This window comes from Erpetoichthys calabaricus, chromosome 12 (genome assembly GCF_900747795.2).
Source record: "Erpetoichthys calabaricus chromosome 12, fErpCal1.3, whole genome shotgun sequence".
Lineage (NCBI taxonomy): Eukaryota > Metazoa > Chordata > Cladistia > Polypteriformes > Polypteridae > Erpetoichthys > Erpetoichthys calabaricus.
This window is the reverse complement of record NC_041405.2, coordinates 44,915,028-44,939,024: the sequence shown is the minus strand read 5'-3', so window position 1 is coordinate 44,939,024 and position 23,997 is coordinate 44,915,028. Positions and strand designations below refer to the sequence as shown.

General features: G+C 39.2%; 1 protein-coding gene across 1 annotated transcript; it reads right to left on the bottom strand.

Moving 5' to 3' along the window:
* Positions 1-19,840, bottom strand: LOC114662116 (SH2 domain-containing protein 1A-like). Its single transcript, XM_028815456.2, has 3 exons — positions 19,625-19,840; positions 2,997-3,060; positions 1-616 (listed from the first exon to the last, which is right to left on the bottom strand). The coding sequence occupies exons 1-3, from the start codon at positions 19,759-19,761 to the stop codon at positions 497-499; spliced, it is 321 nt and encodes a 106-aa protein (XP_028671289.1). The 5' UTR covers positions 19,762-19,840; the 3' UTR covers positions 1-496.
* Positions 19,841-23,997: the final 4,157 nt, after the last annotated feature.

The window sequence follows — 23,997 nt, the reverse complement described above, 5'->3', positions numbered from 1 at the left end:
TTTTAGCAATTTAATCTATATACTTATAATTTATGTCTACTGCTTGTTAAGTGTGAAACTAATTTATTTTAAATTAATGACTTTATTGAGAAGGTGAAAAAACTTGAAAATGATTCAAAACATCTGCAAAAATGTGAAGTAACAATGAATAAAATGCTATAGATGAATTAGCAGGAGTACACCAACTTTAACACGAGATCACTATTGATATACAGTATTAATATACAGTATTTATATATACACACATTCTTAATAACTTGCTGTCAGTTAAAAAAACAGTGCTGAGCCCTTAAAAGTACACAAAACAGACTTGGGTCATGTCGGCGCCTCTGCTTTACAGTCCAGATAGAACATTCTGTGAAATTCCAGTAATGTAACAGACTAGGGCTGCAATGTGGAACTCCTTCCACAATAAAAACAAAAACAGTCAACTTCAGGTTGGCAATCCAATGTAAGAAGTCTGAACCCCTCATAGCCTACAAAGTTTCGTTTAGTTTTAGCGATTGGCATACACAGGGTATATGAGGGGAACTGCCAATCCTTGGCCTGGTTTCTGAAATGCAATAATCAGATTCTTGACCTTCCGAAAGAGACGCTTATTTACGCCAGGGGCAGTCTGAAAGAGAACCAGACAAAGGATTACTTAGAAAATGTCATAAAGCAGATAAAAAAAAACCTCAAAGCTATGAATGGGACAGTTTCAGTACTCCCGATAAAAGCTCTGCATTTTAAATCGATCTCACAGTCTGCACCACATATTCCAGTTTTTATCTTTAAATGAATTACATTTAAATACCCAGAGTTCAATTTATTGTCTCCTTACCTTAATTGCAGTATTCTTTGCACTTAGCGCCTGTATGTCTCCTCTGTCCTCAGGCCTAGTGTAAGGCTTCTCAAATACCAAGCCCACACCACTGATAACACTTGAAAACACCAGATAAAAATGTCAGCCTGCTTCAGTGAACCTCATCATCTGCGGTCTCTCCCTCTGCATTGCTCTGTCATACACTCAATTGTAACTGATGTAGTCCTGTTATGGGTGGGAGTGACTAGTCAATGCATTTTTTCCCCCTTGGACATCACTAAGTAGTTTCTGTGGAGTGTTTGTGCTGCTTGATTTCATGGCTGTTTTTCGGGCCTGAAGATCCTGGCCTGGACAGCATTTCTGTACACTTGATAACAGGGACATACATTAACACAAAGAACTGATGAAGGAGCAAGAGGATGGTATAGAAATTAACATCAAGATGTCTGTATCAGCGACAAAGTGATTTAGCTGCTATGCAGTTAAAGCCCCATTAGTGAAACCACAGATCAGGGACCCTGTACACCACAGTACTCTGGAACAGTAAACTATTAAACAGACAAATATTTACTGATGGAGAAAAGCCATGGGAGATCCTTCTTGATCTCTTTTTTTAAGCATTGTTTTGTTTGGTTTTTTTTTTTGCACAAAGGAGTCAGTCTGGACTAAATGTTAATATTAATTTGCAGGGCCACCTAAATTAGGAAATGCTTGATAAAATAAACAAATCAATGGGGGATAGCAGTTTTATTATATTGCATAGAAACTCTCACCCGATTTTAGCTAGTTTATCTGCCTGTTTCACTCTGCGCTCAACTCTTCTTCTTTTGTGACTTACAACTTGTACGGATGGATCACACATTTTACGGATGTCAAGGAAGTGATGCTATGGGGTCGTAATGCTGTGGTTTATGTTTCAGAGACAACTGTGGTATTCATATATATATGACACATTTTTATTCTTAGAATTATACCAAATCAATTAGAGAAAAGCCAAGCAAAATGACACCTTCTATTGGCTAACTAAAAACATTACAATATGCAAGCTTTCAAGGCAACTCAGGCCCCTTCTTCAGGCAAGATGTATATATAGAGCCTCAGAGATGCCCAGAGGTTAGTGCTGCTTCCTCAAATCTCCAGCAGACAGAGTCAGCTTACTGTTTGGAGTTTCTATCTGTTCTCCACATCCACAGTACATTGTTGTTTTTCCAACCGTGCCCCAAGGTCTTAGCTAAGGCCTTAATCGTGTTACTCTGTTGAGCCCTTGAGTAAGGCCCCTAACCTGAAAACTGCTCCAGGGTTGCTGTACAATGGCTGAACCTGCACTTTGAGTCCCAACAATGACTGCGAAGAGACAATTTCTCCTTGGGGATTAATAAAGTATCCATCCATCCATTATCCAACCCACTATATCCTAACTACAGGGTCATGGGGGTCTGCTGGAGCCAATGCCAGCCAACACAGGGCGCAAGACAGGAAACAAACCCCGGGCAGGGCGCCACCGCAGGGCACTCACACCCACACACCAAGCACACACTAGGGACAATTTAGGATCGCCAATCCACCTAACCTGCATGTCTTTGGACTGTGGGAGGAAACCAGAGCACCCGGAGGAAACCCACGCAGACACGGGGAGAACATGCTTAATAAAGTATATCTAATAAAAATAAAATTAAATACCAATAAGTGACTAAAAAATGCATCACAGAATGCATAAATACTTCTGTTCTAAATTATTACAAAATAAATAATAATGCTTTGGGAACAAATGAGAAAATAACCCTGTGCTTAAACATTGTTAGAAATAACGAAGTGAGAACAAGACATTTGTGTTCATAATTTTAAAAAATGATTATGATGACTGGATCATAAAAAATAAGATATGGTGGGTAGACTGTCTGTTTTGGTCCTGGGGTGGATCTTTTAATAATTCTCAAACAGTGAAACAGGAGAATGGTAACAAATGCTGTCTCCCCCAAGGTTCCTTTATGTTATAATATTAAGAGGATGAATACTTTATGTTTTTATTTGACAGTAAGTAGGGTCATAGACAGACTCATCAGCAATCACGCTCACCAATAAAAGTGGCACCTGATATTTCAGCCCACACTGTTTAATTCAATATAAGAGTTCAAACACAGAATTTCTGAAAAATAATTAATGAAGACATTTAAAGCAATAAACAGCTCACCTCAGCCACCCAAGAGCCTCCTTCTACTTTGTACACTCGGTAGGTGTATACAAGTCCTTGGCACCTGTGAAACAGAACACACAATGCCTGACTCATGACTCTGTTGATGCTTTTATTTAACCTTATTGTTAGGTTCTTAAAGAAGACAAAACCATGCACAAAAACTGCAAAAAGTACATGCTGCTTTAAAAATGAACCATTCTTGCAAACATCAGGAAAAAGATGCATCTCACAAAGAAATGTCTGCACCCACTCTGTTTAGCCACTTGAAAGAGAACTAATCAGGTTTATAGGAGCAACACTACAGTGTAAGATAGCAGGCAAAAATAATGTCACAGATTCCTTTCCTGTACTTTATAAACCTGGCAGTTCAGATTACAATAAAGACCCCGATGCTCAAATATCAATTTACAAGTATCCTTCATATGGTGCCATACATGCCTCACAATTTATATGAACAGTATAATGCAACATACAGAGAAACAACTGTTTCTGGCCCAGCTTTGTACAAGGCAGGGTCTCTTAGGAGCAAGACAGAAGCCCACCATGTAGGGGTCACCACATTATCACAGGACAAACCCACACAAACAACCAAAACTGACGAATATAGACATGGACGTTACCCAATCATAATGTCTTTAAAGTGTGTGAGAATATCAGAGGAGCCATCCCACCCACAAACTGAACAGAGTCCACGACGCCAGTGACTACCACTTTATCTGTTGCCCCTCTGCAGTGAACCCTTACAACGATGCATATTGCAGATGAGTTATGTGACATCCTTAGGGTCACACAGTTTAGCTCAGGCTGCTATCTAAGTACTTTAATATTCTGGTGCCCCATGTTGCACTATGAAATTTTCTTTTTGGCACCTGAAGCACATCTATCTATCTATCTGATAAAGAAACTCCTTTATTTACTGTATTTGCTCCGGTCCAACGGAAAACCTTAGAGTTATTAATTGCAAAAACTGGGTGTACCAAATTAATTGATTTTTCATTCCTAAAGGATATTTTCACAAGTACCCCATACACTGTACTTTTTAATGTTAAGTGGCTCATGGAAAGACAAGAAAGGCTCAATGACCCTCTGTTTGATTTTACAGGTCTGAGTACAGTTGGATGGATGACTGAAAGGTAGCATTTGTATAACTGTCCTCTTTAATTCGTATATCTTAGCACACTTTCATCAAGTGGGAACTCACATTTAGTCATTTTAAAGCACTGTGTTTACTTAGAAGTTAGTCAACATATTCTAAATTTCTTTTGAGTTGCAGACTGGATAAACAAGTAGAACTGCAACATTTTACTGTCTTTGCTAGACGTAAATCAGTTTAACATTAACACGAGTTATGAGACATACCAAGAAGACATGATCTTACCAGTCTGACTTGCAAATTACTAATTTACTACTAATTACTGTTCTTGCCTCTATGCTCAGAAATGAAGTTAATGTCTAGACATTTAAAAAAATGAAATAGTAATAATTACATCTTAAATGCTTTCGTTTTTGATTAGATAATGCAAGAATCTGAAGATACACCAGGTTTAGCCACACTGCCTTGGCTTCCAGTATCTTTTTGGGTTGATTTTTTGAAAAGATCTTAGTTGCTTACGAGACCCTTTCACCATCATAAATTTCAGAATGCCAGCCCCTCAGGCCTACACTGTTTCCTATGACCTTCAATTGCTGGCCTTCTCAACGTACCAGAAATGAAGCACGAATGGAGTACAGAGGTTTTGTTCTTGTGCACCAATAGTTTGGACTAGTTTAACTAATAAGACATACATATACTGTAGTACAAGTAAAACTATTATTTACGTATAGAAGTGATTGTAGTTGAGTTAGTTTAAAAGCTGAGGTGACCGACTATACTGTGTGTATAGTGGCATTCAAGTGGGAAATAAAAGCTGCGGAGGTTCATATTATCATTAGTTATTAACCCCTTGTCTTTTTTTTTTTTTTTTTAAGGTCCTGCTCTGATGCTATATGCCACCGCACCATTGTCAAAGTTTCTCAATAATGTTATGGTATGCATCACTGGCATCTCTGATGCAACCCTGATGTCATTAAACTATGTCTGACGGTGACTCAGATAATGTCATACTGAATGTCCAGGAAAGGCTGGATAACTTTTCAGCCTGGTTTAGCAAATTTTTTGCAATTTTGAACTACCAAATACTGTTTGCATGTGACGTTGGGATGGACTGGCACCCTATCCAGCATTGTTTCCTGACATGCTGGGTTGAGCTAAATCTCTCTAAGCAACCCTGTAATTAAAAAGTACCTCCAAAAATGGATGGCTATGCAGTCATTCTTGCAACACTATCCCTCCAGAATTTATCTTCTTCAACTTGTTTTCTACATTGTGGCAAAGTGGTGAGAGCTGCTGCTTCACAGAACGAGCATCCCATTTCTTCACATGTTTGTCCCGTCTGCATGGACTTTCCTCCTGGCACTCTGATCTTCTATGATATCTTCAATGACAAATGTGTTTGGTTTACTCTCAATTCTAAATTGGCTCACTGGGAGTGTGAGTATGAATTTTAATAAAAAAATAATAACAAAAAATGCTGTTGCTATCTCCAATATTTGCCAACAGTAGAAATATATTAAAATTAAGTTATTTGCTCCTCACATAAACTCTTAATTTATTACAGAGAATGAAAACAGATTTGTCAATTTTGCAAGGCAAATCTTCTACATTCCTTAGCAGCTCAAGATACTAATAAAGAAAAAAAAAACAATACAACTGAGAAAATGGAGAGCACATTTATCATATACAGTAATCATGGAGCGTGTCTTATTCTCCACACATCACCCACCCACAATGTCACCCCTGTGCTATTTAATGTTTTTAAAAACCTTCTATAACACTTTTATCTGTATGATGGGTATGCTCTGTATTTCTTTCTTTAACTATTTATTTAAAAAAATAACAAATAAAGCCTCTGATATTAGTTTCCTACTTATCTAATTTATCACTATAAGAGATTGGATAAGTAATGCAGTCACTACCATGTCAATTGCAAAATGCACAATAAGTATTCAGATCCCTTCATTTTCTTTTGTTGTAGATTTAATTGTAAATGCATACATTTGCCATTTTTAACCTTCAATCTACACTCAGTAACCCAAAGGGACAAACTGAAAACATGTCTTCAGAAAGGCTTGCACATTTATTAAACAGCAAATACTTTAAAATTAAATCCAAACACAATAAAGTGTGCAGAAAGTGAAGGGGTCTGAATACTTTCCGAATCCACTGTATGTGATTATTTTGCTAGAATGTATTTGTTGTTACATGAGAAGTCATGACTTCTACAAAAACATCCCACGCTTGGTGAAAGGCAAGAACATACAGTCCTCTATAAGGCATTTAGCAAAGGGAGAGGAATGAACAAGAATATCAAATGGGATAAAAACATAAATATACTGTTTAAAAAATAAATATTCTATCAAAAAATAAATATACTATATGCTATAAGTATTGTAAATGTTGTTATTCTAGAATCCATCCATCCATTTTCCAACCCGCTGAATCCGAACACAGGGTCACGGGGGTCTGCTGGAGCCAATCCCAGCCAACACAGGGCACAAGGCAAGAACCAATCCTGGGCAGGGTGCCAACCCACTGCAGGACACACACAAACACACCCACACACCAAGCACACACTAGGGCCAATTTAGAATCGTCAATCCACCTAACCTGCATGTCTTTGGACTGTGGGAGGAAACCCACGCAGACACGGGGAGAACATGCAAACTCCACGCAGGGAGGACCCAGGAAGCGAACCCAGGTCCCCAGGTCTCCCAACTGCGAGGCAGCAGCGCTACCCACTGCGCCACCGTGCCGCCCTGTTATTCTAGAATTCTCAATAAAAATACTGTACCAGAAAATTGATACTACATTTGCCCCATTAACCCCCAAACCCACATTACGATTATTATAGCCCAACATGGAGACCAAATATAGAACTGTCTTGGAGCAACACAAGAGAGTTGGTGGATTCCACACAAGGATTAAAAGAAACTGGCAAAAAAAAAGAAAGATGTAAACGTGCCCCATTTGTTCTTAAGCACAGACGGTCACAGCTCCCCTGTCATTGCAGCAGGCCAGCAAAAGGCGCACAAAACTCAGAGTCAATAGTGGGCAGCGATGCTGCCATGTGCAATGGGGGCCATAGGATGACTACACAGCAGGACTGGATGGGCTTTCTATGTGGTGGTTGTCCATATCAAGTGTTGAAGTGGATCTGAAACTATCAAATGAAGTATACAGAGCACTCCACATCACAACATGTGTTCAGATCACTGACCATGAAAAATGTCATAAAATAAGACACTCAATATTAATAAACTAAACAAGAATGTATCCTGGAATGAAAGGAGATGCCGCCATACCAAGGCATCCATTTATTCTTTTTCCTAAGAATGTCATTCAGGTATCAGGGTGAAGTTTCTCCAAGCACTCAGAGCATACGTCCTACAAGTAGTTGTTGAAGGAAGGAGTAACATACTAGCAGAGAAATCTCACAGTATTCTGAAGCCATTTTTATGCTTCGTTTTGCTTTGTTTTCAATGAGCTGCAGACTTTGATTGACTTGCAGTAATGAGGTACAGTTCGTTGGTTTGTCTGTTTCTTTTCTCTGCTTTTATTTTTTTTTTCAGCAATGCGTTTAGCACAGGCAAGTTGTCACACCATGCATCTCAGTTAATATAAGATGTGCTTTCTTTTTCTATTTGCTACATTAAGGTTTCACTACTGTGACATATTGCTCAAAGTTAAAAAAAAATAAAAAGGAAATTCATTTTTGTTCTTTTTCTCACTGGTGATGGCTCAGTGGTACATTACCCAGTGTAGGTTAGTTTTAATAATGCAGAATTAGACAGTAATCATCACAGCTGGACTCACTGAACCAGAGGGTCAGCATCTGCTTTGAAATGAACAGTTCCTTGCTTGATCTTCTCTCTGTGGCAGCTAATGAATATTTATCTGAGAAAGCCTTAGGTTTTCACTGCACATACTGTGTACATATTATTCCTTCAGATTTTAAAAACTTGGTTATAATAAAACATCCAATTCATTGGAGAGAGTGCAGTAACCAGTATAAGACAGGAGGCCACAGTACAAGCAGGTCAACTCACTCATCCCCAGCCAATTTAGAGTTGACAATTAACCTGAACATGTGGGTCTTTGGAATATGTGTGAGGAAAAGACAAAATAAATGAAGATAAAAATGTATTAAAACTAAAATGATGCAATCACTACTTAAGTTTCACAGGCAGGAAATCATACCTCAGACAAACTGAAAATAAATGACTCTACTTCAACAGGCTTGTCTGTTCTGAATGCATGCTGGAAAATATGAGGAATACTAGCAATACACAGTCAAAAATCAATTCAATAAAAGTACATCAATAAATGTATGTTCTCACTTTACACTAAATGTGTGCAAGGGAAAGAAACCTCACCCTACAGAATGTTTAAATGGCAGCACCCAGGAGGGATTAAACATGCAGTTCTGTTCGGAGTTTCCAGGGTGAATTAAACAAATGTAAGAGGTAGTGATAAGGACACTAAACTCCCGAATGATCTCCCTGTCCAGGACAGAGGAGCCCCATCAGTATCTGAAGTTTAAAATTAAGGTTCAGGAATAGTCCCCTTCCATTGCCGAAGCTGCTTTTGAGATTGTTCTTTTTCTTTACATCATTGTTTGTAACGTTCTTCCCATCTTTTCCCAATTGTAGCATCTTGTTGCAAGTCTTTACCATTGCTTTTCTCTTCTTGGGATGTGCTGTTACTGGAGATTTGCATCTTGTTATCTTATCTCTCTTGGGCTGTTATTCGTACCTTGCAATGCATACAGGCCATGACCAGTGATGGGCCCAGTGTTGGACTCTCATTGTTGTCCACAAGGACTGTGGCCTGCGTGTCCTGTGGAGCATCCATTACGAGGTTGGGCAACCAGCTCATCCTGGAATTAGGGACTTGCGTTTTGCCTTTCTACTCTTTGCTGCCTTTTAATAGTTTTTAATATAAACTTATTACTAATAACAACTTTAAATGTAGATTTTTGTATATTTCTTCTTTTCTTTTTTTATATAAATTTATTAATAATTATTATTTTAAATGTAGATATTTGAATATTTCTATGTATTTAATATGTTTTTTTGTGTTATACTTTTGTTTTGTTAAATTTTGTGTTAGAACTGTATTATATTTGTAATAGTGATATGCATATTGGGTTTATAAGGAAAAAGTACATGTTATATAAATATAATATAATATATATATCCATCCATCCATTTTCCAAGCCGCTGAATCCGAACACAGGGTCACGGGGGTCTGCTGGAGCCAATCCCAGCTAACACAGGGCACAAGGCAGGAACCAATCCCGGGCAGGGTGCCAACCCACCGCAGTAATATATATATGTTATATAAAAAATATATACCAATGTGACTTGCATTACAAGCATTCTTTTAATTATTAACACTACACAGATTTGATAATCAATAGTTCTAGTAGGAATATCAATTAAAATATCAATTTCTAGTATTTTCATTACAGCCCTAATATAACAACAGAATGTTCACACACTATACACATGTAATTTTATAGGAAAGGTTTTTCTTTCATTTAATTGTTACCCTAAATTTAGTCAAATTAAATACATAGAACTAGACAGTAATTAATCCAAGATACGATCAGCACTGTATCCCATATGTTGATGCTTTACGATCAGTCTTAGTGCCCACTCCCAGCCCTGTTCGGAGGACCGTGTCATCAAAAAACCCAATACAAAGAAATTCCTCAAGGATATTGAGATATCAAAAAGGGTCAGCTGGGTTGTTTTAGAATACTATTAAAAATTCTTCACGAAAATTTCTAACCTATCTTCTTACAGAAAATATTACGGTTTCCACTTTTAAGTAAAATAAGATACATTGTTTCTCATTGAGTTATAGAGGATGAGTTAAATTTAACAATAGAATTTTCATAAGACAATTTTGTCCTTTCAGGACGTTATTCTGAATAATACTCTTGACGGATATGAAGTAGTTTTGAGTCCAGAAATGCCTGACAATTACAGTAAAAAGGGAAGCTCATTTTCAGATCGAACAACCATGTGAAACTGCATCATTCATAATTCTTGCCCTCTCCTCGGGTATATTTTAGATCGCGGTTTCTCAAGTTCAGTCCTGGGGGACCCCCCCTTTTTTGCTCCAACAATTTCCACAATCAGTGATTCATTTTGCCTCTAAATTATTTGCATTGTTTAATTAGCTGGTATTCAGAGGAGTAGTCTAAGGTTTACATTTATATGAAATTTTGAAATATTTGTATTTTTCCTGTAGTTTAAAATTTGTATCTTTCTTTTGTAACATTCTGATTGATTGGCTTTTTTATGGAGTTTGTTCTCTTAACTTTATACTAATAATGACAATTAACAATTAGTGCAGCAGAAACCCCAGGAAATGATACTACAGCTACAGCTACTTCAGTGTTAGACTCACTAGCGTGCCGTTAGTAAAATAATGGCTTAAATAATCAGAACGTTTGGAAAAGCAGATTGAAGATCATCATGATGATGATGGAACTGACAAGCTTAAAGAAGATACAAAACACAGAGCTGAAATAACGTTCATGTAACATAAATGCTTGCTACATTCCAAAAGACGTTAAGTGAACCTAGTTTTGAAATTTCTGGACTGAGACTAAAATGAAAAAACTTAGAAGTAACAGCTTGCTTAACTAAGGGTAGGAATCCAATTGCAAGCAGAAATCTGCAGTTTTTGGGGGGGGGGTCTGGACTGAAGCTGAAAACCATTGCTGTAAATCTTCTTAACAGAAAGATGAGTATGAGGCAAAGCCAGTTAATGGCTAAATTCTATTCATTATCTGAAACTGTAATTAAGAGATTAAAAGGTCTCATCGCAAAGATTCTTTAGCTTGGAGTGTCAAACTCAAACCCTGGATGACTGCAGGTTTTCATTTCATTAACTTATTAACCTTCTTTTGCCTTAATTTAAATCAACTTATGTCCTAAAATGCAGAACACACAACCAAATAATAACGAGAGGTAAAGCATGCCAACAGATGATCACCTAACTCAGAGGTCTCAAACCAAGTTTCTGAATCTTCACTCCAATCACTTTCTTAATTAGAAACAAGTTCTTAATGAAATATGTGAATTAATTTTAGAACTTTGTAGTGCTCTCATTCTGCCACACCACACATTGACAAACTGTTGATTTCTCTAATTCTGAGAGTACCATCGAAATATTTTTTAGGGCAGAACAAATCGATATATCACAGACCTTCACTTTACTTTACAGTACATATGGCGTGATGGACATACAGTATAGGTGTACATGGGATCAAGTTAGTTTGTCGCCTGTTGGCTTTTCACTTCTCCTTACTGTTTGGAGGGGTGGCATGGTGGCATAGTGATAGCACTGCAGCCGTGTTGTAAGAGACCAAGTTTCAAATCATGGGTTCTCCCTGTGTGGAGTTCACACGGTGTCCCAGTGACATTGTGCGTCTTCTCCCTGTGCTCCAGTTTCCTCCTATGGTCCAAGACATTCAGGTTGGGTGAAATGGCAACCCTAGCTAATGTGTGTCCTCACCATGTGCCACCTGCCTTGTGTCTAATACTTGTTTGGATAGGCACCTGCTGCCCTGCAAGCCTGCTCTGGATAGATGGATGGATGGATTACTGTTTAGCTGCTGGATAAGTAAAAATGAGTAATTAAGAGTTCTAAACAACAAAAAACGTGTCATTTAATATTAAAGCAAAGAACATCATGCTCACTAGCAGAAGTAATTGGTTACTAATTAAGAAAGCGGCTGGAACAAAAACTAACAGGCCCTCTGTGATCAGAGTTTGACACCCCTGCTTTAAGTTATGTAGAGATGCACACTTTGAAATAAATTGGTAGAGTCAGAATGTGACGCCTATGTCACTGTAATCTTTATATATAATACGCTACCGTGGCTGTTCGTTTGTCTGTCCAGGTTTTTAAATCACCTGTAGCTCACAAACCGTTCGAACTGAACTATTGACCTGAAATTTGGTCCACATATACTACGTGACGTCTACCATCTGCTTTCTGGGTGATGATTGACCTCCAAGGTTATTCCTTTTTTTATTTTATTATTATTTTTTTTAAATTTATTAATTTTATTGTAATCATTCCATACAAATAGATCAATTTATACAAAAAAGAATTGAAGACAAATCAAACCCCACCCTTGAGAAAGAGAGCATGGCCAAAGGAGAATTGCTTAGGGCTTTTTAATAGAGCAAAACTAAACAAAAGATATTTTTATTTTATTGTAGTATCAACTCTCAGCAGCGGCCAGCAGGGCGGTCGTGTGGCACATGCGTATGGGTGCCATTCTCATTCCCTACCACCTTTGCCATCACTTCCCCTACCTCTTCGTATCTTACATCATTCCTGAGGCAGATTGAAGACTTAAGTGCCAGCATAAGTGAAAAATTAAAGAAAACATACTAAGTAATTGCAACACAAACACTGACTTAATCAGTTTTAATGCGAAAATTTGCCAACGAAAGAAAGAGAAGAAGCGGGCCACTAGGGTAGAAAAGAAGAGCTGCTCAGCAAGCAGCAAGTGCATCAACCTCTGAGCAAATGATAAACGTACGGAGAAAGAGGATGAAAACTAGGAATGCTCAAGTCAAGTGGATTCACGGCACGTTATCGTGTAGTGCGGCGTTACTGGTTACTAGATAATTGAATTTCAATCGTAAAAAATGAAGGTTAATTTTATTAAAAACTAGGCAGGTTCCTAACTTCTGCATAATAAAAAAGTGTGTTTAAAGCATCAAAGGATGCAAACATATTGTCAACATCAAGATCACTAAAGATCTAGATACCAAACCAAGTGATTTCCAGGAATTAAATACATTATGTAATAAACTTTCTAAATGACTGTAAGGCTCAGGAGCAAAATACTTCCTTTTTTGCCTTACTGTGTCTTCTATATTGGTATTATATTTCAAGCGAGTGATGAAACACTGAATTACTGGTTAACAAGCAACAAACTGTACTTGCAAGCATACAGAGAAAATTTTGAGCAAGATTTTCTATCCGCAGCTAACCAAGCAGTTGTGATTTCAAGACAAACTTGATAACAAAGTTGTTCACTGCAATATGCAGGCATTACAAATGTTGTCAAGATGGAATTCTCACTACACCGTATACAGTACAGTATTCCTAAAGCGCAAGGCAATCTCAAAAAAGCAGATGATAACCAGTAGTGTAAATTAGACAAACAAAATGAACAGACGAGACGACAGCATAATAATAATACATTTTATTTATATAGCGCCTTTCCCATGCTCAAGGCACTTTCAGAATATAAGAAAGAACGGCAGGGTATACAGTATATAGCATTGTACAAACCAGATAAATAAATAAAGAAGATTACGACAGTGAATTCAGAGAAAAAGCCAAACAGACAACATAATTGATGGTCTCGCACACACACACAGGTCACATGAGCATCTTGACGGAGACGTAAACTGAGAGAAGGGTAATAAAGTCAAATAGAGCTAAAAGCCTTCCTGAACAGATGAGTTTTGTTTTTTTAAAGAATTCATGGAGTCAGCTGACCTGATTAATTTCGGTAGGTCATTCCAGAGTCTGGGCGCTATACAGCTGAAGGCCCTGTCACCCATGGAGTGTAGATTAGTGTTGGGCACAACAAGATTGCCAGAATCAGAGGACTTTAGTGGGCGGGCAGGCACATAGTGATGGAGAAGGTGAGAAAAAAAAACACATGAAGCCGGGGATGGTAGTGGAAAGTTCCATGTGCAAAGAATTTATGAGCACACAAGTGTAAGCACACAGCCAGACAATGGTGCAGATGTGGTCAGATGTCTAAGAAGTAGACTGTTCACCCTTCATAGTAACTGTGGGTGGAAACTGTGGTAGAATCGGGTGCCAAATGTACAAAAGCTCCTGGTGAGGTGTAAAGAGCCTGGTGGTGAATGTCATCTGTGAAGGCTGTTTAACCGAAGCAAGACCACTGCCAATGATATTCTGTGGCAGCTGCGATGTTGTGAATGGAAAGCATGGCCAAAGGAGAATTGCTTAGGGCTTTTTAATAGGGCAAAAATAAACAAAAGATATTTTCACTCCCAAAGTGAATTTCCCCTTGGGATTAATAAAGTATCTATCTATCTAGCTAGCTAGCTCATAGTCCTCTGAAATGCCATTCGCTCTCAGGCTGAGGGCCAACGATCCCATAGATCAGAACACTTAATCATAAGTAAATGCACTGACATCTCATGAACACAGGCACAGTTGGGCTTTTTTGACGACTCTGTCCTATTTTACAGTCCAAGCCAAATATTTAATTCTACAGACCTGAAGCTGTTTCCACAGTTTGTTTGTGTATATACTTTCAGAAGTCCACTAGAAGCTGTTTTGTGTCCAGGTTATTGTTCCGACACCCCCTCAGGAGTTGTCCAAGCACATGATTTTATACCTGTTATTGGACGCTTCCTTCTGCCTCCATCCATAGTCCTAGAATATCTACACTTGGAACCCAGTAATAAATTTTAAACTTAGATGATGCCTTGCTTGTAACTACAACAGCAAATAGAACTGCTGATAAAGGGACACCCTGTCTGGTTCTTCATTCTGCGAAATAGTCACTATTTTCATTATTTACATGAAGAGAAGCTTCAGGCTGGAGTATAGTAATGTGAACCATACACGAATGATGGGTCTAAATTTGTGTAGTAGCCGCTATGTGCACTGGCTGAGTGGCGGCTCTGAGGTTAAGGATCTGAGCTGGGATCCAAAAGGTTGCCGGTTTAAATCCCGGTTACTGCCAAAAGAGATCCTACTCTGCTGGGCCCTTGAGCAAGACCCTTAACCTGTAATTGCTCCAGGGGTGCTGTACAATGGCTGACCCTGCGCTCTGACCCCAAGGGGTATGCAAGAAATAACAAATTCCTGATACATGAAATTGTATAAGGTGAAATAAAGAACAAATAAAAATTCTAAACTGGCTTTTGTGTGTACGGGTGTGACAGTCTGTGGTGGGCTGGCGCCCTTCCCGGGATTTGTTCCCTGCCTTGTGACCTGTGTTGGCTGGGATTGGCTCCAGCAGACCCCCGTGACCCTGTGTTAGGATGATGGATGGATGGTGTGTGACAGTGGGACTGGCTCCTTGTACAATGATGACCCTGCCCTGTCCCACTCAACCCCGAAGTAGAACTAGGAATGTTATGTTATTATAGACAGACAGACAAAGACGTAGTTCATTTCCATATAAAGGCTGCTTAAGTGCATTTATTGCAGATGTGGTACAGAGTATGGGAGAAGGAACGGCACCAGCACAAATACCACAGCTTCTACAGAAAATAACCTGCATTTTTTTTTTCTTTTTACTAAACATTAGCGTGGTCTTGCTTTGGTCATATTCTGTCACGTCTTAATACATAATTCGCCTGTCTCCTCACTCACTAACGTCCGTCCGAAGCTGAATGCGCAGTCGCCTTCTGTGCAGCTGCCCGAAAAACCTTACGAGACCAACATCCAACCCCAACATCGCGGCAGGCGGTGGATTTACGGCCGCAAAAATTCAAAGAGAAAGGCGACTTCGATTAAAGCTCTAGAGGCCTGAAAGGCGATTTCGACTACAGCTCGAGGCCTAATTACACATTCTGATTCAATTACGCATTCTCATTCAATACACCTTTATCAGGTTTGAGGTGCTTATACTTATTACTATTCCATATTGTACTGGAACATTCATCATTCAATATTATACTATAGGCCTGGAAAATTCATCAACTAACAGTACAAGCCTGTACAGTAATGAGTAAAGCGGACTACAATCATTACAAAACAACTTCTTCGTTACTTATCATTTGTTCTTCATACACTGCTGACACAAACTCGTGCCCGTTTCATCTTACGTTGTCGAAACAGGCTCTTTGTCTAGTTTTCTATATAATTATAAAACTCTCAGTATAACGCTGAGCTTCGAGTTTGATCCAACAGTCTTATATAATATGTCCCCATTCCATGAAATCTTTTTAAAAAAATGGACACTTTGAGACCTAGTGACCCCTTGGGCCCATTACTGTCTGCTTAGGCTCTGTCCTCTCATTGTCCTGAAATGATTAAGGAGGTTTGAAAATGCTATACTATGCTAAGCTGTACAATTAAATATAATCCTATTTTCTAAATATGCATGTTCCAGTAGAGTTGTGCTGCACTATGCGATTGATCAAAACATGCCAGGGATCAGCCCAGAAGGAGACCCGTGCCCCCACTCTGCCACATACTACAAACATGCTGAACAACAGATTCAGAGTATTTTTTTTGTAGAGTTGGAAAGTGCTTATGAAATTCACAAAGTCATCTTTTTTTGTGCTTGCCATAACTTCCAGCGGATACAGCGTCTCAATATCATTTCCGAATTGTAACTTTCCTTCTCTCTGCTAAGCAAGAGGAGCTCACTAAGCTGGCACATAACCTTTGGCCCTCCATGCTTAGTTATTTTCAATCTTGCTTCTGAGGTGAAAATCATTTCTGTTTTGTCTGTCCTCTAGTACAGCTGCAAGGCTACAGTTACAAAGTCTGCGGCAGATCATCAGCTGTGTTTTAAAACCTCAAGACAGCTGGAGGAGACGGTTTTAGTAGGATCAGAAGGGCTGACATTTTTCTTACAAAATAGTATGTGATCGGCATAGATGTGACTTTCCAGAAATGCCTCTACTAAATTGATCAATCTTGAATTCTGCTTTTATTATGAACAACCCAAACAGGAGCAAATGCTCCATTTTTGTAACCTTGTTTCTTTTCTGGTTTGTTTTGCATTTTTAAAAAATATTGGAAATGTAAATTGAATGGTATAAATTCATGCTTGTGCTGCTATTTCTCAGGTGAAGCTTTATGGAACTTTATGGCCCAGGAATTATGGAGGCCTGGCTTTAACTTAATGGGACTGAAATGATAAATGCAGCTTGTGCCTGCGTGTGCAATCATATTTTGGTTAAACTAACACACTTATCTGAAGAAACTATTGCCCAGTATTACATATTAAATACTGCAGCAAAAAAGACAATATTGTTTTCATCAATAGGTTTTTTTTTTTTAGATTAACATTTCAGCTTCAGCCAAGTTCCCTTTTTGGATTTTGCACTCATGCATAAATATTCCCTGTGCCTTTACCGCTCAGCTACTTTTAGTTTCATATCAGAAATGCACAACTCTGATACAAAGTAAATGACTCATTTACAAAAAATGTTCTACTATTTCTACATGGCAAAAAGACAAAATCCATTGCCCACACTAGCTAGTGTAGAAAATAACAGAAACAGAGATCATCTAGATGGCCATGTTGGCTAAGCGAAGGAATGATGACAGCCACCTCCTGCTTGTTGTTATAATATGTTTTGTTATTAAGTTTAATGTCACTGTCCCTGTGCCCACTATTATAGACTCATTCATACAGGCAGACCAAGTATGGTACACAGCATCAGCATTTAGAATTGCCGAGCCAAGCACAGGACTAGAGAGCTAAAGACAACTGGAGAATTAAATAGTCAGCCTAAAGACAGACTAATATATTTCTGTCCTCTGTCAGCACAAAATCCTCTTTCCTTGTTGGGAGAATGAGAACTGCATGGAGGCATTCTGTGTTATTCCTGTATTTTTTAAGGTGGGGTTTGAGTCCTTTCCTGTCCTTGTTTGGATCCAGAAAAAGAGCCTGCACGTGGAGCAACCAGTATATAAGGATGGACCTACGGCCAATACACTTTGAAGCTAACGGGCGGAAGATTATGTCCTCCGTCCGGAAAATCCTTTCAGCGTGGCGACGAAAGATGGAAGACTGCGTAGGTCAAGACCCCCACATGCTTGATAGAGTCTGTCATAAGTGTCCCGTCTGTAATACCGTGTGAACCCGTCAGTAAAGTGAGCTACATTATCCTTATACTTCTCATGTAATCTTGTAACCATCATATTGCATGCTGGGGGTGGAGAATACCTTTTTAATTTATAATTATTTAAATTCAGGTTATTTAAAACGCCACAATTGAAAAGAACACATTTCCAGAGAGCTAATGCCTCTTAAGGAAACACTTGTTCCAAAGAACGACCCTCATGTATGAGACTTCTTTGGCAGCCACACAAAAGGTCTGCATCAGCCATTTCTTAACTGTTTGGTACTTGTTTATAAAGTTAAGACCTGTCTTCCATTCTGGTATTTGTTTCCAACTGCATTGTGTCCATTGTTCTGGTCAGGCACAACCTTGGCCAGTGCAAATCAAGTTCATAAAACAGACAGATGAGCAAATGGTTTTTGATCCTGGACACAATTTATTTGAGCAAAAGAACATGATGGAATAATCTTTATTGTGTCCTCTAATTTAGCAAATGCTGCATCTTATTGTATTATCTTATATTTTATCTTTGATAATGTAAACAGAATCTGGACAATATCAACAAAAAAAAGCTAGCAACGTTTTGGGTGAAGAGTTGAGTCTCATGCTGTTACTTTTGCATCTGTTCACCAGTTACTGCCATGGAAATCTGAAATCTACTGAACGCTTGAGAATGTGTATATGCAGCATAGAAAAAGGATGAATTATAATTGTTGATTTGATATAGTTTGGACATAGTATTCTGCCAGGCCTCTATAACATGTCATACTAGTGCCTTACATAAACAGCTAGAATCCGAGAAATTTGGTGTTGCTTATACACGCATGTTTAGAAACACTTAAATAAAATAAACATTTTGTTCATATACACACATGACCATGTACAATAAAGCAACCAAACGCTTAAAATATACCATACGGCATATATTGATAGATATGCAGAACAACCAGTAATGGAATTATCTTAATCAAAAAATGCTGAAATCCTTAAATCTGTCTTTATTTAATTGGAGAAAATACCCCGCCGTGAATTTTACTATGAATTTTGACACCGTACATATCCAAAGGAACGGAGCCTAAAAACTCATACCTCTAAATACAGAACACTTATTTTTAACTATCATTTAATCTGATTAGGACTTTCAGGATACAACAATTCAGTTAAAAATCCTAACCACAGAAGAGTAAGGTTCAGACATATACAGACTCAGTTATCTGCAGCACTGCCCCATGCTGCACCATTTAAATTCGTTTGCTTAAAAGCAAGCAAAGAACAAATAGTACATGTTTTTAAAATGTGTCATTTTTGATTAACATAAGAGTTCTGGGTTTAAATCATCCGTTTGCTTGCTTCAAAATGGAACGCCGGTTCTTCATCCCGCATCCCAAAGGCACGAAGGTTCAGTTGAGTGGCGACTTTTAATTTGAAGCGCGTTTAATGACCCCCTAGCACTTTGGGAAAACATTATTGACTTAAACTGTCTTGGGCAAAATCTCAATGAGATACAAGATGACTCTTATAATTTAGTTAAAACGAATTAGCACTTGTATTTCCAGGAGTTGTATTTCCATCTTAATGCTTGCTCGAACATTTCCCCCCAAATAAATATTCTTGTTTGGTACCTAAGACCCTGCTCTCCACACTCACGTACACACACAATCCTCATCCCCCGTTTGCCCCCAGTGTCTACTTACAGCACACACAGACAGTAGACCCCTGGAAACGACTCGCTGTTGCGGATCAGATAACTGCCATCCTTTCCGGCTGCGCTGAGCAGGTGCTCCCCTGCCTCGCGGCTGATGTTCCCGTGGTAATACTCGAGTGACTCCATCGCTTACAGTGACATCGTATTGTAAGCAGCGGGTTTATCAGTGGGGTGCATAGGAGGATGGGGGTGAGGTGACAAAAAAAACAGGATGTCGCGTCACGAAGGAGACAGCGGAGTGTGACAGAAGGAAGATGGGCACGTGGCTAAACGAGCATAGTGCAGCTAAGGGTGCGAAGACTTAAATGAAAACTACTGCTTCTTAAATTGGTATTAGGAAGGGATTCGTACCAGTTTTTCTCATTGGATGTTATCCTTTCTACGTGTTTAACTTATAGGTCGATATCACGTTATCGTTTCCATCCAGCTGGCCCATTACCTGGGAGGGTATCGCTCCTGTGCCATAACTGAAGCCGGTGGCAGTGTCCGTGAAAATCTCGGCCCTTTTAGAATTTTACAATGTGACAGGCACACGCTCTTACACCTTTTACAGTTGGGATGGCAGTTCCAGTTCTCTTGTTGGAGTTGTGCCAATGCGATGCAGCACTTGGTGAATCCCTGGGCTTGGCACCAATTCACTTCAGGACACACACACGAATTATTTTGCGATTGCCAGTTTTAACGACCTCTTACACTCTCTTTTTGGAATATCGCTGAAAAATCAGAGACTCTTCAGAGAAAAAGACCTCGCGCACACGGAGAGAACGTGCAATCTTAACACGGACAATGACCGCGCTGCAGCACGTTTCTACCTTGTCGTCTTATTTCTTTAATACAAAACAATATTACAATATTATTATTAATTACAGTCGATTAAAAAACATTAAACATTTATGTGTGTTTTACCCTTTTCTATACTAGGATGGTCGTAAATCAGAAGTTATTTCCCAACGTGCGTTCCTCAGTCGCGCATCCTCCCATCGATTAATAGCGCCGCTTAATCCCGTATAGGGTTGCTTTGATCCGGGGCCGGTCCCGGCAGCATTAGGCGCAAGGCAGGAACGAATTCTGGTCTGAACGCCTGTCAGTCGCAAGACACACTCAGCCAGCACTCCACTCATATTTTACTGCAGTTAATTCAGCCTACCTGCTGATTAACAGAGCACACAGGAGGGAAGAGAAAGGGCAAACTGAACTCCGATCACAAATGTCTTTATGGACTGATTGACGTGCCATTTTAGATCTACTAAATAGAGAAAAAAAATTACATATAAGGTCACTAAGTTTAAATCAAAACATCGTATCACAATATTCCATGATTTTTTACAAGGAAAAAAAAGACAGACTTGTCGACTTGAAAACTGACGGCTGTTTTTCGTTCAAAAACGTTTACATTCCAAGGAGACGGGGTTAGGGCATTGAGTGTACTACACTGTTACGTTTTACGGGCCAGTGTCATGGTGCCAGAACAGTACACATCGTACTCTAAATCTGACAATATGTAAAATGCTGAATGAAGCAAACACACTGTGTTTATTAGCAGTGGGCGTCACTACGTAGGTACAGACCGCACCGGGGTACATCATCAGAGGGGGGGCACCAAAATATTTTTTTCTGCAGTGTTTCAGCAGCACGGCCTGTTGTTTTTGTTGCTGCGGTAGTTTCTATAGTCGTGTATTTTGTCTAATTTTTGATGTTTTAGCTATATAGTATTGTAGCGATTATTATTTGTGAACTGCCGTGGGCTGGCGCCTGCCCGGGGGTTTCTTTCCTGCCTTGCGCCCTGTGTTGGCTGGGATTGGCTCCAGCAGACCCCCGTGACCCTGTAGTTAGGATATAGCGGGTTGGATAATGGATGGATGGATGGATGATTTGTGAACAAATATAGATAACATTTGTGAGATTTTTTTTTTAAATGCCAAGGCTAAGAAGCAACCCCGGCTCCAGAACAAAACGGCAAGAAGACAATTTTAAATGTTAGGACGGGCACCGTGCGACTAAGTCGCAAAGTCCAACATGTAACAATCGATATACCCGACTGCAGGGCAGACACAGTAATACGAATGGGTAGCAACAGAAAAGGAGCGCAAACAGCACACAACTTTTCGTGATGCCGACTGAGGTAAGGTACATGTTTGCCGCCCATTCGTACCAACCCCCATAATATCCTTGATATATTATCCTTAGTATGATGCGCTTAATTCACATAAAATATGCATTGCTGTAGAAGCTTCGCGAAACAGTGCATTCTATGAACAACAAAAAATATATAGTTTTGGAAAAATGTAAAATATTAAAAATGATTAGCTTTAAAATAATAAAAAACACAATTGGTATTAAAAACAATAAAATTCATGATACGAAACTGAATGAGAAACAAAACGTGACTCTGTCATCGTCCTCCTCCTGCGCGCTTCTCTGAATACCTTGGCTGTTTCAAACCTCATCCTGCCCTGTAAACTAAACGGTAATGAACTTGTTGACGTGGCTGATAAACTGATTGATTGATTAATTGGAGTAATTACACTGCAGATGATACTCCTTGAAGGAGGTGAAAGATTAAACTGGGTACTCCAAGCCGCTGAGGGTGCGGGACTTGTGTGACTTTGCAGCCGAGCGAGATATTACGAACGTGATTTGGCCGAGCTGAGACTTCCAAACGGTTAGAAAGTTTGGGACTTTTTATTTTTTAGCAATGGCTGCTGGGTTGGCCTTTTAAATGACTTTGAACTAAGATGGTCACTGATGAGACACCCCGACGTGTCTTAGTGAAGCTAAACTTTTAAGGAGTGCCCGTAAGATTCTACGAGGTGACGGCTTGACTAAAAAAGAAGGGAGTTTTTAATTATGGCGTGCGAGATATTTTTTTTGGGAGGGGCCGAGTAAAGGCGGGGTGGATTTAATTGGGGAGGGCGTGTGTGTTCTGTGCACGCGATATTTTTTTTAACGATAGTGGACGTCATGATTTGATTGTAATGCACTCTTATTAATGAGTCAGAAGGGTACTTTGTTTTCATTAAGTAGCAGACTTGTGTGTGGTTTTGTATTCTTCTTTGTATTGTGTTGGCGTAAGGCACCCCAGTTCTTCTTAATAAAAAGGGTTTTTCAAAGGGGTTTATCGTATTTGATTAGTAAGGTGCACAGATTGTTTAGACTCAAACCGAACCCAACGGGTAATTAAAATGGTGATGGCAGCGAATGTTATTGTGAGACTGGGCATCTGCTCCTGCTGGGCAATTTCAGTTAAGAAAGGCGCGAATTGATCAGACTTTTAGCATGCTCAGTGTGACAGACTCAAGAAACTGAATAAAACGATCATCCGTGTAGTGTCGCGTCCTTGGGAATGGGCTCGAGGAGCGAACTCCTCCGGGTCGTTGCAATACAATGTGGCACCGATCAGTCATAAATATTGGAAGGAGGGGATACAATGCAGATTATCATACTAGTAACCCTCAAACTGGCATAGCATAGGAGACGCGGACATCGCAAAGTACAAGCAAATGATAAACATGGCAACACAAATGCAACGGTTTTGAATACGTTGATTGATAATAACGTATTTATAGAGCGCTTTCCTTATGCTAAATTTGTAATAATTCTTTATATTTATATAGCGCTTTTCACAGTAAGCGAGAAGCCACTGCAACCACCTCTAATGTGTAGCATCCACCTGAATGATGCGACGCCAGGCGTTTTTGCGCCAGTACGCTCACCATACATTAGCCGTTAGGTGGTGAGAGAGCCCGTTACAGATGGGGGATGATTTGGGGGGCAAAATGACTAGGACATGGAGGGCAATATGGCCTGAACAGCGGGATAAATCCTTCCCTTTATGAAGGCTCCCTAGGGATCTCTTATGACCACCGAGAGCCGGTGTTCTGACGATTTGTCCTACTTTGTCGAAGTATCCTACCGTAGTGTATTTCGACAGATATATCTATCGATTGGTGCTACCTTATCGAAACATCCTGCCTTTATAATGCATATGGGTAGATCATCTCGATGGGGTAAATAACACTAACTAAACATCCTACCTTCATAATGCATATGGGTACATCAGTAACACATTTCCAAGGACTGAAATATACTTCAAAGCTGACACATTATATACTGTACAGCAGGGGTGTGCAAAGCCATTCCTGGAGGGCCGCAGTGGCCGCGGGTTTTTATTCCAACCCAGTTGTTTAATTAGAAAACAATCCTTGCCAATAATTACATTTCATGGCTTTTTAGTGCTTTAACTCTGCTATGTCAAGTCATTCTCAAATCCTAGATTTTTTTTTCCATTCTAAAGATATCCAAATATTTTGAAGTGTAAAACGGATGGGTAATTCTCAATCCTTCACTTTTTTGTCTTCTCTT